General features: G+C 40.6%; 1 protein-coding gene and 1 non-coding gene across 3 annotated transcripts in view; both read left to right on the forward strand.

Annotated features, from left to right (window-relative positions):
* LOC146641982 (copper-transporting ATPase 2-like) overlaps positions 1-8,815 on the forward strand; it is a 46,918-nt gene extending 38,103 nt beyond the window's left edge. For both annotated transcript variants that reach the window (XM_085398144.1, XM_085398145.1), the window contains exons 10-21: positions 59-186; positions 860-1,014; positions 2,712-2,846; positions 2,922-3,116; positions 3,563-3,745; positions 3,819-4,002; positions 5,418-5,558; positions 5,683-5,825; positions 5,896-6,099; positions 6,177-6,294; positions 6,468-6,570; positions 8,072-8,815. In XM_085398144.1, the coding sequence (XP_085254270.1) occupies positions 59-186; positions 860-1,014; positions 2,712-2,846; positions 2,922-3,116; positions 3,563-3,745; positions 3,819-4,002; positions 5,418-5,558; positions 5,683-5,825; positions 5,896-6,099; positions 6,177-6,294; positions 6,468-6,570; positions 8,072-8,354 (1,972 nt within the window). In that variant the 3' untranslated portion in view covers positions 8,355-8,815. The remainder of the gene's footprint in view (positions 1-58; positions 187-859; positions 1,015-2,711; positions 2,847-2,921; positions 3,117-3,562; positions 3,746-3,818; positions 4,003-5,417; positions 5,559-5,682; positions 5,826-5,895; positions 6,100-6,176; positions 6,295-6,467; positions 6,571-8,071) is intronic.
* trnai-aau (transfer RNA isoleucine (anticodon AAU)) lies at positions 4,970-5,043 on the forward strand. Its single transcript has one exon. It is a non-coding gene; the product is annotated as a tRNA-Ile (tRNA).
* Positions 8,816-17,107: the final 8,292 nt, after the last annotated feature.

Consider the following 17,107-nt stretch of genomic DNA (forward strand, 5'->3'; position numbering starts at 1 on the left):
AACCATCACCTCTGTGGTACATGACGTGTGTGTCTGTAAAAATATTTTTATGCCTCAGTGAGGAGCAGGTGCTGGTGGAGCTCGTTCAGAGGGGCGATATTGTGAAGGTTGTTCCTGGAGGGAAGTTCCCAGTCGATGGGAAAGTGATTGAAGGGAACTCCATGGCAGATGAGTCCTTGATTACAGGTAGGAGGGAGTGAATGATGCGAATCCTTGGCTTTGAATGTGGATTTCAGGCATCTTAAGCCAAATTTAGAATTAATTTCTGTGAGTTTTCCGTCTCTGTGTGGCAGAACAAGTGGCATGCATTGCAGATCTTTAGTCCCAGAGGTTACATTTGTGTAATTAAGTTATAAAGTCTTATAAATGTAATCAGAGATGTCTGGTTTGTGTAGGTAAAATTTTTTTTGCATGCAGGTTTGAAAAAACATTCATTTCAATAAAAAGAATCATCTAGCATTTTTTAGATTCAACCTATTGAAAATCAAAGAATCTGATTTTATACCAATTTATTAGGAACCAGAACTAGAAAAAAAAAGAACTAAGAATACTGACATAAAAAGATAAAGGGAAATTAATCAGAAATATCAAAATTTCATGAGTCTGAGGCCACAACTTTGGACTGCTGTAACAAGCAAGAGTGCTCGAGAAAGCCAGTTCTTAATTACAGCTGGTAGGTGATTGGTGGATGAAGAAGAAGGGGTGAAAGCCAGTGATCCAGCAGAGAGTGGTTGAGCAGTTGAGCCTCTGAAAGGACCTCTGGAGCAGAAACAAACCACAGTTACACAAAAGGCAGAAGATGACTGTGACACCATCATTTAGTCACTTGATGCAATTTTTTTCCCTCTCTTTCTGTCAGGTGAGCCAATGCCCGTTAGTAAGAAGGTGGGCAGTTTGGTGATTGCCGGCTCCATTAACGCTCACGGTGCCCTTCTGGTGGAGGCCACTCACGTCGGTACTGAAACAACACTGTCACAAATAGTCAAACTGGTCGAAGAGGCACAGACCTCTAAGGTAAGCTATAAAAATCACAATTTTAAACTATAAGGTTACTCACATGTGTTTAATAATAATGACAGTGATAATAAACTTTATTTATAAAGCACACTTAAAACCAAGCTTATACCAAGGTGCTTAACAAGTAACATAGAGAATAAAAGGAAGATAATGGAAATAGAAAGATGACCAAAGCAAGTACTAGGTATGCAAGCAGATAACTGTCACTGATACATAGGAGAAGCAGCAGATACAGAACAAACAAGGAATTAAATGAGCATAAAAGTGCATAAGAAGAAAGAAGGTGTGTACATTATTGTACTTTATTGAGCCCCGTGGGGAAATTGCTCTCTGCATTTAACCCATTCACTCAGTGAAGCAGTGAGCAGCCATTGGGCGCCCGGGGAGCAGTGTGTAGGGACGGTACCTTGCTCAGGGGTACCTCAGGGTAGCTGTTAAGGGGAATCAAACCCCCGACCTTCCGATCATGGGGCAACCACTCTACCTACTGAGCTATCCCTGCATAGTGTGACATGTTAACTAGAAGGAAAGGCAAAATTGAATAAGTGGGTCTTTAGTCGTGATTTAAACAGTGCAATAGAATCAGAGGCGTGGATAGCAAGAGGGAGGTTATTCCACAGTACCGGGGCAGCCAGAGCAAACACACGGTCACCCCGAGACTTCAGCCGAGATCTAGGTTGTGTCAGAAGTAGTTGAGTAGCAGATCTAAGTGTTCTAGCAGGAATATGTGGCCTGAGAAGTTCACTAAGATAACTTGGCGCTAATTCATTAATAGTTTTGAACGTAAGGAGTAATATTTTAAATTGAATACGGTACTTTATGGGCAGCCAATGCAGGCTAGCTAGGACAGGAGTAATATGGCAAAATTTCCTGGTACCAGTCAGGAGGCGGGCCGCCGCATTTTGGACTGTTTTTATATGATCGGATGACACAAATGGAATATTTGCAGCAGTCCCTTAATAGCTTACAGACTTTCTTGAACAATAGTTCTCCAGCTTTCTGAAGCTCTTTAAACTGTTTCTTTGGACTCATTTTCAGTCCAGTCCTTGTACCTGAGCATTTTTAAAGGAAATTTTTAATTTATTATTTTTGTTTGTTAAGCCACTTAACACTCTACTATGAATCATTCAAGCAAGCTCCCAACTCAAGAGATGAACCAAGAAACCAAGGTCACGTTTCAGTTCGTATGGTTGTCTAACAGTGATAAATTTACTGTAATACGATTGGCTGTTATGTGGACAGCATGGCAAATGCATAAAGTTCCATAAAGAACCTGCTCTTGGAGGGCTGGAAGTCCTGCATGGTTGAAAAGTTCTTGTTGCTGAGTTTTTACAGTGTAGTTATGATAAAGGCAGTGCTTACTGCTACCGAGGTGTGCAGACACTGTACACTCAAAAGAGAGTGTTCACAAAAAGAGACTGTTAACACTAAACTATGTTGTATTTTGCCCCTGGTTCTGCGTGAATAAGTAAGGATAAAAATTTTGGATTCCTTTGTCATTTAGACTTTTCCACATTTAGACGTTTTGCTTTGTCTTCCAGTTGCCCAATTAGCTCAGCCGATTAGACTGTGTTGCTAATAACGTCAAGGTCATGAGTTCAACCCCCATACTGGCCACTTGTTGCCTTTAAAGGTCACTCACTGTTCTTAATGTACAGGACACTCCTAATTTTGCTTTCCCTTCTCCTCCTCAGGCCCCCATCCAGCAGTTTGCAGATAGACTCAGTGGCTACTTCGTGCCCTTCATTGTTATCGTGTCCCTGTTAACACTGATAGTGTGGCTGGCCATTGGCTTTGTCAACTTCGACATTGTGAAGGAGAACTTCCCGGTAAGTGTGCATGCAGACGACTTGTGTGTGAATAAAAACAGCTGTAGCCTGATCACACCACTCTCCTCCTCAAAGGGTTACAACCAGAGCATCTCCAAGGCAGAGGTCATCATCCGCTTCGCCTTCCAGGCGTCCATCACCGTTCTCTCCATCGCCTGCCCCTGCTCTCTGGGGCTGGCAACTCCGACGGCGGTCATGGTTGGCACGGGGGTCGGCGCTCAGAACGGCATCCTCATTAAAGGAGGCGAGCCGCTGGAGATGGCACATAAGGCGAGACCCTTACGATTCATTTAATGCTTTTTTTTAAAAACTGCCGAAACACTGAAGCGGGTAGAAAGAAAATATGTCTGTAATGAGCGAATAAATGAAAGAGAAAAGAGCTGGAACAACCACAGAAATGTAACATTTCACTTTAATATTTGCGTCGGCCTCTATTCTAATTAACTGGTGACACCATGTGGCATTGCTGCTTGATTACAGCCAGGGGCGATTCTAGCATCTGTTGGGACCTGAGGCAGAAATGGGCCCCTCCAACCAGAGATCAAATATGTTATAAATAAAAAAAACAAGTAAATAAATACATTATAAAAATCGAATAAATAATAATATCAAGTGATCTTGAGAAGGAATGTTTAGAGTGCAGTGCTCAGAGTGTAATAAGGCACCTCTTAGAAACCCTTTTAAACCTGACACTGACCTCTATGTGTCTCAATCAGATCAGTGTGGTGATGTTTGATAAAACTGGCACTATTACAAACGGCGTGCCGCGGGTGACTCGAGTCCTGGTGTTGTGGGAAGTGGCCCGCATGCCCCTGAGGAAGATCCTGGCAGTGGTGGGTACCGCCGAGGCCAGCAGCGAGCACCCGCTAGGCATAGCAGTTGCCAAATACTGCAAACAGGTGAGAGGTCTATTTATGCCTGCCTTTTTGTTCAGGAGAAAACTTTACTGACTTTCTATCAACTTTCTGACAGGAGCTGGGCTCCGATGTCCTCGGGTGCTGCCAGGACTTCCAGGCCGTGTCCGGCTGTGGGATCAGCTGCCGGGTGTCCAGCGTGGAACATCTGCTGCTGCAGCCGAGCGAGGAGCGATTCCTGCTGCCGGGGGCTACTATTGAAGAAAGCAGCATGCTGCCTGCAGGAGAGTCCACCTCTGCAGGTCAGAAAAAAACTGTAACTGTAAACTTTATTCAAAGCAGAGGTGGCAAAAGTACAGATTTTTTTAGTTAAGTAGAAGTACAAATACCTGGGTTAAAAATACTCCAGTAAAAGTTGAAGTACTAAAGCAACTTTATTACTCAAGTAAAAGTATAAAAGTACAGGCTCTGAAATGTACTAAAAGTAAAAAGTAGTCTATTAACCACTTTTGTACAGAGGTAACTGAACCATGTGCTGTGTTAATATAATAATAAAATAACATTAGTACACAAGAATTCAAAAATTATTTGAATTTAAATGAATATACTCAGTGTGATCTGTTATGTAGGTCCCCTGCAGTGAAAGTGAATGAAAAAAACAAAACTTTTTTCTGTTGCCTACATTGTAGAGGGTGCCTTTGGCTCCACACATAAACAGGAAAATGAGAACAGTCAAGGATTGCACCGGGATTTAGCAGGTGGGGAAACCTGAAATTGGTTGTAGTGGCTCAGTGTGGGGAATAGAATCACAACTCACAATAATTTCTAATATGAGCTTCAGTAGATTTTCTTAGTGTACAGGCTGTAATCAGCTGACCTGCTGCTCTTTGCAGATGCACATAACTGAATTCAACAAGATGTTTCAGCAGATGTTTCACAGCTATCATGGCTAATGTCCATCCTCTACACTGACACTAAACTGTTTATACTGTCTTTATCTTACACAGTGTATAGTTGTTAGGTAATTTGTAATAACCGGTCACTTAAAGAAATGTTTCACCCCCGAGTATAAATTCATGGACCCCTTTTGAAAACGTAAGGAGTATAAAGTACAGATATATATTTTTAAATGTAGGGAGTAAAGTTGTCAGAAAAAAACTACTCAAGTACAGATACCAGAATATTCTATTGAAGTTTATAGTAGTGAAGCATTTGTCTATTAATTAAAATTAATAGACAGTGTTAAACCCCTCAGGAAACCGCTGTGTAGGCCAGTTAGCTCAGATCGTCAGAGCGTGGTGCTAATAACGCCAAGGTCATGGGTTCAAGCCCCATACTGGCCACAGAATCACAACGAAGAGTTCTTTGTAGAGCCCAGACACTGGCTAGCTTTTTTGTTTTGTTTTTTCAAGCTATGCATGTTCAGTTGGCAGCGATGTTAACAAGTGACCTGCTGAAGTTCAAATTGAGCATCAGAGTTTGGAAGTGATTAAGTGACTTTGAACGTGGCATGATTTTTGGTCTGAGTTTTTCAGATATTTCCCACATCACCATATTTAAGGTTTACAGAGAACCACAAAGAGTACCATTCAGAAACTTGTTGAATCTATGCCATGAAGAATCACGGCAGTTCTGAAGGCAAAGAGCGTCCAACCTGGTGCTAGTGAGGTGTAACTGTAAGCAGTCATTGTTTTTAATCACATTCTTCTATTTCCAGCTGAAGGGCTGTTTTATTCTGTCCTGATTGGAAACAGAGAGTGGATGAGGAGGAATGGCCACCACATAGGAGCAGATGTGGATGCCGCGATGTCGAGCCACGAAACCAAAGGGCAGACAGCCATACTGGTGGCTATAGATGGTGAGGGGAAATCAAGGTTTTCTTTGTGGCTTTGGTGCCACATTTAAACTTCATCTTATGCTGTTTGTGTGTGTGTGTGTGTGTGTGTGTGTGTGTGTGTGTGTGTGTGTGTGTGTGTGTGTAGGTGTTTTGTGTGCAATGTTAGCCATCGCAGACACGGTGAAAGCAGAGTCAGCATTAGCAGTGCATACACTGAACACTATGGGCATTGAGGTGGTGATGATGACGGGAGACAACAGGCGCACAGCTAAAGCCATAGCAGCACAGGTAACACTTGCACACTCTTAAAATCTACCTGAATGTTTAACATGTAATCAAAGCGTTTGATTGGCTGCAGGTGGGGATCAGAAAGGTATTTGCAGAAGTGCTGCCATCACACAAGGTGGCAAAAGTCCAGGAGCTGCAGAAACGAGGCCTGAGGGTGGCCATGGTGGGAGATGGCGTGAACGACTCCCCCGCCCTCGCCCGTGCCGACGTCGGCATCGCAATCGGGACAGGCACCGATGTGGCTATTGAGGCGGCTGACATTGTCTTGATCCGAGTAGGTGGCAGATAGTCTGTGTGCAGATACATTGGCTCGTTTAAACTGTCTCACTTGAAGCTTTTCGCGCTCTGCAGAATGACCTGCTAGATGTGGTGGCCAGCATCGAGCTGTCCAAGAAGACGGTGCGTCGGATAAGGATCAACTTTGTCTTTGCTCTCTTCTACAATCTTGTTGGAATACCAATTGCTGCAGGTGAGAGCTACAGTAAAATCCTGAACCAATAACGGACTCTAGTCAAGGTGAACGTGCAAGCTCGATATTTTGGGAAACCAAAATCCAAAATGAAATCAGAAATTATTCTTATCCTGGCACATTGTGGATGACATTGAGGTGCCTCTTTCTCAAATGTGAACTGTTGGTCGTAGGTGTGTTCATGCCCGTTGGCCTGGTGCTCCAACCCTGGATGGGCTCAGCTGCAATGGCCGCCTCATCAGTTTCAGTGGTCCTGTCTTCTTTACTGCTGAAAATGTGAGTCCTTCTGCGTTTACATTATCTACACTTATATTAAAGATTAGGGAGGAAACAGCAGGACAAAGCAGCCACAATTTAAATCAGACCTGTTGGTGGTGCCTGAATGACCCCTGTGAGGGAAATTAAGATGATACATCGTGCATCACAGGCAGTGTTGCCAACTTAGCGACTTTGTCGCTATATTTAGCGAGTTTTCAGACCCCTTACTAAAAAAAAGACGTGAAAGCGCGTATCGCTTTTACTCTCAACAAGCAGCGGGTGCTGTAACGCAGTCAGTTCTTCTTTTACTCTTTTACTCTTATGCTGTTTTGTGGATCACAAGGTTTAACACTACTTATAAACACACACACACAAAGTAACTCCACCAGAGTGCCTATTTCGGGTCACTTTTGCCGGTCCAAGCCCGGGTAAAGGAGCAGGGTTGGAATAGTGACATTAAAAAAAACAATAATTGCTAAAAGAAATTTGATTTTTAGTTCTAAATAAACTCTAAATGCATTTAGGACGTTTTTTACTCACTTTATGTCTCTTCCACGATGTTATTTCTCTCTCCAACAACATAGGTTACAATTAGATTAGCATGACCAATTATGGAAATTAGGCGATGATGTCATTTAGCGACTTCTAGCGACTTTTAGGACAGCCAATAGCAATTTTCCTTACTGAGGAGTTGGCAACACTGATCACAGGGGCTCACCAAAATTGGACAATAGATATCTGGAAACATATTCCGTGGTCGGATGAGTCTATTTCAGTTTAGAATCTGACGAAAACAGTATGAATAAATGAATTCATCCTGCTTTATATCAACAATTGATCTTGGGAGTGGTGGTGTAATGGCATGGGGGACATTTTCTTAGGACATTTTTGCTCATAGGGATTCCAGCCGGTTGGCTCAGATGGTTAGAGTGTGGTGCTAATAATGCCAAGGTCACAGGTTCACCCCATACTAGACAAGGAAAATCTGCATTTCAATGATTTAATTTGTTTTTATTTATATAATGCAAAATCACACAACAGTCACCTCAAGGCGCTTTATATTTTAAGGTAGACCCTACAATATTACATACAGAGAAAAACCCAATAATCAAATGACCCCCTATGAGCAAGCACTTTGGCGACAGTGGGAAGGAAAAACTCCCTTTTAACAGGAAGAAAACCTCCAGCAGAACCAGGCTCAGGGAGGGGCAGCCATCTGCTGCAACCAGTTGGGGTAATCATGATCATGAAACTGACCTCACACTGACCTCACAGCCCATTGTTAGTTAGTCAGTGGTGCCAGTATCATTAATTATGTAAATATACTGTTGATACAGTGGGGAAACCTGCAGTCAGCTCAGACTAAAAGCCTTTATCTGTCTGAAATCTCAGCGTCCAGATGAACACAATAAACTTTATGTGATATGAAGCTTATGTTTTCCTTTCTCCCGCATACCTGGTCTGTTTTCACTCGCGCTTGAGTTTAGTAGTGAAATTAATCACCCCGTATTTCCTCCAGGTACAAGAAAACCTCAGTGGAGCTCTATGAGATGCGTGCTAGAGGCCAAATGAGGAGCCTTCGTTCGTCTCAGATCAGCACACATCTGGGTCTGGACGGCCGGCGGCACAGTCCCGCTCTCCCCAACGCAACTCGGGAACAGAGGAACCCAAGCGGCATGACTCCACCCGGCTTCTCCAGCCGCTCACCCAGTCAAGGGGCATCCATTAAGGTTGTTGCTGAGGAGCAGAACCGCTACTCCCTGCTGGAGCACCAGACTGCAGACGTCCTCAACGTGTTGTAAAGGGAAAACAGGAAGATGTTTTTTACCTGGTACTCATGTTTATGACTAAAAAAATTTTTTTTAATGTAAATACACTAATTGTCAAACCTAAAGTGCTCTTTTATTTTGATGTAACATTAAAGTTTTACTGAAGCCACATGTATAAAGTCGGTTTGCTTATGTGTCACATAAATCCTCCAGACAAATAACTTCGGTGCAAATCGACTTTTGCAATATCCACGAGTCAGAGTAAAGCTACTGTTCGGATAAGGCCGTCAGTGAGAGTGTGGATCTGAGAGCTTATAAATAATGCATGTGTTGATAGAGGGAAATCATTTTCTGTGTAAATATCTCTTCATCCGTTTCATCTGATTTTGTGATTTGTTTGCAAATTTGCACATTCTCAATGCAACTTAAGTTCCACCAAATCCAAGAAGAAAATAAAAACACTCCAGAGAAGAAAACTACTCTTTTCATGTTGCCTTGTGGGATATTTTCCACTAAAGCTTCACAGATGTGAAGACAAAAAATTGGAGTGCAGTATTTTTTCCTTTCTTTTTTTCCATATCTGCTTCACACTGTGCCAGGGTTAATTAATGGAGCGCATTAATCAAATGACCTCACACATGGATTCTATAGTTAGTTTCACATCTTGTTGAGCTTAATTACGAGTGAGTAGATATATGGACGTCAGGGTTATAAATATGACTCGTGTCTCGCACTTAGCCTGCACAATAGACTTTTTTATTACGACAGTCTGACATATGGAAGCAGGAAAAGCACAGCTGTAACCTGGTACGCCTTTATTCGTGTCATTATTCACGCCTGCCAAGAGAACAAGTCAAAGGGCTACTAATTAGCTCCCTATTATAGTGAGTCTAGAAGCAAGGCTGGTGCTCACAAAATGTAATTTGCTCTCATTCATTTCTTTTTGGTTATCAGGAACAAAACCTTAAAATCACAGGTCTGGCCCACTTAAAGTAAAAAGTGGGCTGTATGTGTCCACAATGTAAAATTATTTTGACATAACTGACAAATAAATCTTTTTGCTAGTGTGTCAGCACATTTCTCTGTGGGAGCTTTTTGAAATGACGATCCCGTGAGGTCTTCAGTGATTGCTTCAACCCTTCCTCCAACCAACCCTGCGTTTTGGAGCAAACTTGGAGGGACTGAGAATCACGATACTAATTTAAGGTCAAGTGGATAAGGCCCCACTCTCGCAGCCCTAGGGACTGGTTCATGTCTGTCATTCTTGTCCCTTCTGATGGGAATCTTACATCCTCAGCTCTGCTTCCTGGCAGTGCCACTGTCTCCAAACCATACATCACAGCAGGTCTTAGTCCCACCTTGTAAACGTTCCTTTTAGTGCCTCTGGTATCCTTGCAATCCTGCCACTAGCCAACTTTGCCAGCTTGAAGTGTTTGTAGTCGTGGTTGTAATCCTCCAAGGTTATGCACTGTGAGATAACAAACCATACATTATTAAGCTCTCAGTAAATATCTTGTGGTCTGGCTTATCAATTACAACTCATCAATCAGTAACCATATGGTTTCAAAGTCAGATCCATGTCTAGTGTCAAAACTTAAGGCTTAAAAAACAGGTGTTCAAAAACTGGTGGCTACAAACCTGAACAGAAGTTTGTCAACACTCAGTGGAACCAAACTAGGGATCCAGACCCCTTCAAAAGGTCAAGAGATATTAAATGTGTTTTAAAAACTTTTTTTTCGCTCTTTTCATTCTTGATTTATATATTTTTCTAATACTCTATTTTTAAACAAGGAAAATGAACTACACCTTTTAAAATCACTGTCATAACTATTCCACAGGTTAACTCCTCTAATAGAAACACATCTCTGCTTTATATTTGTCCTCATCTTGTTTTTTTTTTAAAGAAATCTGTTCCCCTTAAGTCATATTGACTTTCTCTGACTTTGAACAGCTTCTGAGTACTGGGGCAAAGCAAGTTATTTTGTGCTTTATACATTATCTGTGCCATTTTATATTCAACTAAATCATAAAATTTCAGGGTATTCAGATTATTAAACAAAAGGTTAGTTGGTTCTATATAGTTTGATTGGTTTATAATTCTTATAGCTCTTTTTTGTAACTTGAAAATAGGAAGAGTGTTCGTTTTATATGCATTACCCCATATCTCCAGACAGTAAGTCATATATGGAAGCAACAGAGTACAATAAAGTGTGTATAATGATTTTTTGTTCAGGACATGCTTTGTTTTATAGAGAATAGCAATGGTTTTTGACATTTTTGTTTTCACGTGGTTTATATGAGACTTCCAACTCAGCTTATCATCAATTATCACTCCAAGGAATTTATTTTCGTACACTCTTTCAATTCCAATTCCATTAACCCTGATTTTAGATACATTTTTCATTTGTCTAGTGCCAAAAATAATCACTTTTGTTTTCTTTATATTTAATGATAACTTATTTACATCAAACCAGTTTTTTAAATATATTTAACTCCTTTTCCGCTGTAGTCAGAAGCTGTTCTAGGTTTTTACCTGAGCAGTACTGAGTGGTATCATCAGCAAACAATACACATTTTAACAGTTTGGAAATGCTACATATGTCATTTATATATAATATAAATAATTTAGGGCCCAGCACAGAGCCCTGAGGAACACCACAAGTTACCTTCAACTGCTTAGATTTTACATTATTGAATTCGACATATTGATATCTTTCATCCAGGTAACTTTTCATCCACTTGTATGCTATCCCTCTTATGCCATATCTCTCTAGTTTATTCATTAATATAGAATGATCAATTGTATCAAACGCCTTTTTTAAGTCTATAAAAACACCAACAGTATATTCCTTATTATCTATAGCATTCGATATCCCTTCAACAAGTTCCATCACTGCCATCGAAGTGGACCTTTTCACTCTAAAGCCATATTGGTTATCACTTAGGAGATTATGCTTCTCAATATATTTATCAAGTCTATTAACAAATAACTTTTCTAAAATTTTTGAGAACTGTGGGAGTAGTGATATTGGCCTATAATTGGTAAACTGACATCTCTCTCCGTTTTTATGGATTGGAATAACTTTTGCTATTTTCATTTGTGAGGGAAACACACCAGTTTGAAAGGACAGATTACAAATGTATGCGAAAGGTTGCACTATATATTCTATAATACTTTTAACTAATATCATGTCAATACCAAAACAGTCAGTGGACTTTTTATTTTTAAATGTCTTCACAATGTTAATTATTTCTCTATGAGTTGCAGCACCAATAAACATGGAGGACACATTCTGAGTAATATGTTTATTTAGGTCGTTATTATTTCTTGACTCTGGAATTTCTTTTGCTAAATTAAAGCCAACATTTACAAAGAAATCATTAAATTCATTTGCAATGTCTTTAGTTTTATCAAGCACAATATCTTTATCTTTTTTAAAATAGTCTGGATAATTCTTATTTTTTGAGCCCTTTTTGATTATACTGTTTAATATCCTCCATGTTTCTTGTGTGTTACTTCTACTTTGCTCCAATAATTTGTGGTAATATTCTTTCTTACTTGTTCTTATAATATTTACTAATCTATTTTTATATAACTTGTACTTTATTTCAGCATCTTTTGTCCTCTGTTTTATGAATCTCTTATATAGATTATTTTTCTTTTTACATGCATCTTCTATCCCCTTTGTGATCCATGGCTTATTTGATCTGTGATGCTTTCTAGTGATCTTCAATAAAGGACAATGTTTTTCATATAGTGAAATTACTGTTGATAAGAATGCATCATATGCACTATTTGAATCTTCATTTGCAAAAACCTCATTCCAACTGTGTTCCTTTAAGTCCACCTGGAGGGCAGCAATGGCTCTCTTTGTTCTATGTCATATCATATCAAATATTTGATTCTTTTGTTTAGTTTTAATCCCAAAATAATTTTGAAAAATTGCAAAAACAGGAAGATGATCGCTTATATCAGTTATAAGAAGTCCACCTACTATTTCATGGTCAATTTTATTTGTGAATATATTATCTATCAATGTAGCTGTATCAATTGTTATTCTACTTGGTTTTATAATTACAGGGAAAAGGGAGTTACTATACATTGTATTTATGAAATCTGTTGTTTTCTGATGTCCATTTGGGTTTAGCAAATCTATATTAAAATCACCACAAATTATTTGCACTTTTTTATCATTTAGGTTGCTAAACATAGCAGCAAGTTTTTCATTGAATATCTCAAGGCATGAACCTGGTGTCCTATAGATGCAACTTATAATTATATTGTTAGCTTTTTCAACATGGATTTCAATAGTGACACATTCCAATACGTTATCTATGGTGCTTGACATACATTCAATCAGACTACATTTCAAAACTTTATCTACATATAAAGCAACACTGCCTCCTTTTTTATTCACCCTGTTCATTGTAAATAATTCGTATCCTTCCAGTCCCATTTCACTAACTTTCTCATTATCGAGCCATGTTTCTGATATTGCAATTATATTAAACTTTTTTAACTTACTTAAACATTCTGTAATTTTAGAAATTTTTTTATACAGGCTTCTACTATTGAAATGTTTGACCGACAATGCATTTGCCATTTTAATATTTATATTGAATTGGTCATCTGTATAGTACTAACAAGTATTATTGGTGTTATTGTAGAAGTGGGTATCTGGGTAGGGCTGCTCAATTAATCGAATTTTAATCACGATTACGATCTGGGCTTTCAACGATCATTAAAAATGACTGAGCCGATTATTAGCCCCTCCCTAATTTATCCGCGACACCTTAAAGGCCGGTCCGTGAAAATATTGTCGGGCATAAACTGGTCCGTGGCGCAAAAAAGGTTGGAGACCGCTGATTAAGAGGACCCGAGGGAAGCTCGGAAAGCTAAGCAGAAGTTATTTGGAGAGTGACTGCCGTTGGTTGAAAAGAGTTTAAAAAAAAACTTCAGTGGTGTTGCACACTATTTTATATTATTTTTTAAAGTCATTGTTAACCCTTTAAAGCCGGTCAGAGCAGCACGCTCCGTTTTGCGTAACTATTTTTAAATCCCCGTAGAACCTGAACCGTGTAAGCTAGCGCAATAATTTGTTTTGCATATGAAACCGGAGGAGTTGTACTTACATTTTATGCCATCAGCTTGTCCTCGGTCACGGTTTCGTTCCACATATAGCTTTGCAAAAATTGCATAAAAAGCGCTTGCAGGAACAAAAACATAATATTCCAGAAACACGCTTTGCCGTTCCTATCAGCTGTTCGTAACACTTCCCACAGTGAAATGATGCACATGCTGTTTTCTTTGCAAATTTGCATCATAGGATTGTTTTTTGTTTTTCCTGCAGTATATAAAAATTGCTGTATCTCCAAAATAAAACTATGAAGACACTCAAAATAAATTTCCTGTGGTGGGAAACTATTTTTTGCAACTTCTCCAAGTAGAAATATATGTAAACAAAACAAAAGCGATTTTCAATTTTTTTTTGTAGTTTATTGCACTTTTTTGCAATTTATGTAATTACTATGCACTTAATGCATACATATTATTAAAATATGGGCTATAACAGTTGTATTGATGTATAGCAACTTGAAATGCTCCCACAAATGGCACTACAGCATGTAAAAAAAATAATATAAGCTCTGGTGGACTTGGTTCTATAGTAGGTCTTAAAGGGTTAAATAAATATCGTCAAATAATCGTGATCTCAATTTCAGTGAAAATAATCGTGATTATCATTTTTGCCATAATCGAGCAGCCCTATATCTGGGTCAATGTTACTTTCAGGGTCATGCATGTTGTGCTCTGCATAGTTAAACGTTTTGAAGTTCGTTTTCTCAGCGTGTGTGGCAAAATAACCACCTTGACAGTCCTTTTCATAATCAAAGTCTTCCTCTTCAATATCTCTGAATGGAAACCTATAATCTGTGTCCAAACTTGTCATTTATGTGTTTTTGTTTTTGTTGTTTCCATTGTTTTTGAGCCGTAAGGCCAGAAACACTTTCCATACCCATTGTTCATTATCCAATCGTCACTTTTCCAATAGATTCCATAGCAGATTCCTGATTATTTATATTGCTATAAGTCTTTGAGTTCTCTTATCATCACAACTTTCGCTTCTTCGGGATTTCCATTTAGTCATTACTTTGCAGTTCCTCGTCCATGTCGCTTGTATCTTATTTTGCTTTTTCAGGCTGCGTGCCTGTCTTGCAATTTCAACAGTCTTTTTCGTTAAATGTTCATTTAAACACACACCAGTCCCTTTTAGCTTCTTACCCTTTGTTTTGCGACTCACAAACCGAAGAATGATTGATGGCTTTGTTTTACTGTCTTTTCTGGGGAGCGTGTGGCATGCTGCAATATGATGGCTCTGAATACTTACATTCTTCATTTGAAGGAATTTTATCACTTGCTGTTCAAGCGTTTGCAGCTCCTCTACCGGGGCATCTTCACCGTCTTTACCTCCACCAGCTGTTACTCTGGCGTAGGTTCGGTGTTGCGTCTCCAGTCCACTTATGACTAAATCATCCATTCTTGTGTATTGTTCAAGGTCCTCGATTCGCCGTTCCAAGTTGTCTATTTTCTTGTCCTTGTCCTTTATGAGGTTTTTTAGTTGTTTTATTTCATCCATTAGGTCATGTAGCATACCTTGTTGTTTAGGCACTTTCATCAGACATGAAATTAAGCGATTTCCTAATCTCCTCCAACTCCTCTTCAACTCCTGGGTTTGCTTTTTTAGGCGGCATTTTGAAAATGATGAGATTGGTATTTCCTTGTGATGGCCCGTTGAAGTCACTGTCGATTTACTTGTTGGTGCCTTGCTAGAGGAGCCTGGGCCCAGTGGCTGCTGGAAGAGCCTGGGCCTGGTGGCTGCTGGAGGATCCTGGGCCTGGTGGCTGCTGGAAGAGCCTGGGCCTGGTGGCTGCTGGAGGAGCCTGGGCCTGGTGGAGGAGGAGGATCCTGGGCCTAGTGGCTGCTGGAAGAGCCTGGGCCTAGTGGCTGCTGGAAGAGCCTGGGCCTGGTGGCTGCTGGAGGATCCTGGGCCTGGTGGCTGCTGGAGGATCCTGGGCCTGGTGGAGGAGGAGGATCCTGGGCCTAGTGGCTGCTGGAAGAGCCTGGGCCTAGTGGCTGCTGCAGGAGCCTGGGCCTGGTGGCTGTTGGAGGATCCTGGGCCTAGTGGCTGCTGGAAGAGCCTGGGCCTGGTGGCTGCTGGAAGAGCCTGGGCCTGGTGGAGCAGGAGGGTCCTGGGCCCAGTGGCTGCTGGAAGAGCCTTGGCCTAGTGGCTGCTGGAGGATCCTGGGCCCAGTGGCTGCTGGAAGAGCCTGGGGCCTAGTGGCTGCTGGAGGATCCTGGGCCTGGTGGCTGCTGGAGGATCCTGGGCCTGGTGGAGCAGGAGGGTCCTGGGCCCAGTGGCTGCTGGAAAAGCCTGGGCCTAGTGGCTGCATAAATGTGATGATTGGAATCAAAGGAATGACTCGGACTGAATCTGTTCCTGCTTTTCTGTCATGTGGATCCGATCCAGACCTCCAGCGTCTTCCCTCTGCCTCACATTAGTCACCCAGCACAGCAGCTTTCCCATTAAAGCTCACACACTCTGAATGTAAGTGGTGTGTAAACAAAGTGTTGCTCTGACCTTTTCGGTTCACACCACACACCACACCACAGCAAGTGTAGCAACTCTGCTCAAAAGTTGCTCAAAAGCAAAGCAAATTTGTTGTGAGATGCTCAGTACAGTCCTTTTTTTCACAGTGCGTTTTTTGAGGACAAATTTTTTGCAAAAAACGCAGGGCTGGTATTGTCATTGTTTCACAACACGCTTTACTGACTTCAGTCTTGTTGATGTGGTCTTAAAGACAGTCTTGTAAGATTTCTGCTTGTATTTGATTAAAAAAATGTTTGTTTTTTGTTACATTACAGACTTTGAAGGGCATCTTCTCATTCAGTTTTGTAATATTTCATTGTTGTAGCTACTTCCTGCGCAAATCTCTTCTGACTTAATAGCGTGTCAAAATATATTGCACATCTTGCAGGATTACTCTGGGGAGTTTGTTGCTCTCTCAGCTTTCGGTCTGTAATCGTGCCAGGTTCAGGGCCGATGCACTTTTAGGTCAGAGAAATACATATATGGACACAGTCTGCTGGTCTCGGGGAAGTTTCAAAAGTCTTGGAGAAAACCCTCTGACAGGCAATGAGAAGGCAATAGCTTCATTTATTTATGTATTTTCAGGTCTGACTGTGTCTTAGAAGGGGAAAATGCATGTGTTAAAAACCTACCGTCCACGCCTTTGACTTTGAGGGACCTCAAAAGTTGTTTTTTAGGACAAGGCACTCTTAGACTGGCATTTAATAACAATTTCTTTTAAATTTTGTCTTTTCTTTTGCTTGATTTCCTCTCAGCTAAAGGCCACAGAAGACTTAACCTTCTGCTGGCTGAGCTCCAGGAGGTTGCTGAATGTTTTTCTGACTCACAGATTTATGAAACAGGTGTAAGCCCTATCATTTAAACATTTACACCTCTCACACTTCTGGGAGCTCAAAAATCCTCTGAATGACAAATTTCCTTCTAAGACAATCCTCTGGCCCTGGAGCAGTGGAGAAGGAGAAGATTAAGTGGTGATCCAGTGATCCAGTGGTCACGAGGGGAGAAACATTTTACTCTGCAAAGGTACGCTTGGCTGTGATACACAGTGTTGGGTAAGTTACTTTAAATTAGTAACTTAGTTACATTACTAGTTACTTCTATCAAAAGTAACTCAGTTACTCGTTACTTTCAAAGTAACCA

The sequence above is a fragment of the Rhamphochromis longiceps genome, linkage group LG23 (genome assembly GCF_057381845.1).
Source record: "Rhamphochromis longiceps isolate RC_006_pf linkage group LG23, R_longiceps_female_GT1.1, whole genome shotgun sequence".
Lineage (NCBI taxonomy): Eukaryota > Metazoa > Chordata > Actinopteri > Cichliformes > Cichlidae > Rhamphochromis > Rhamphochromis longiceps.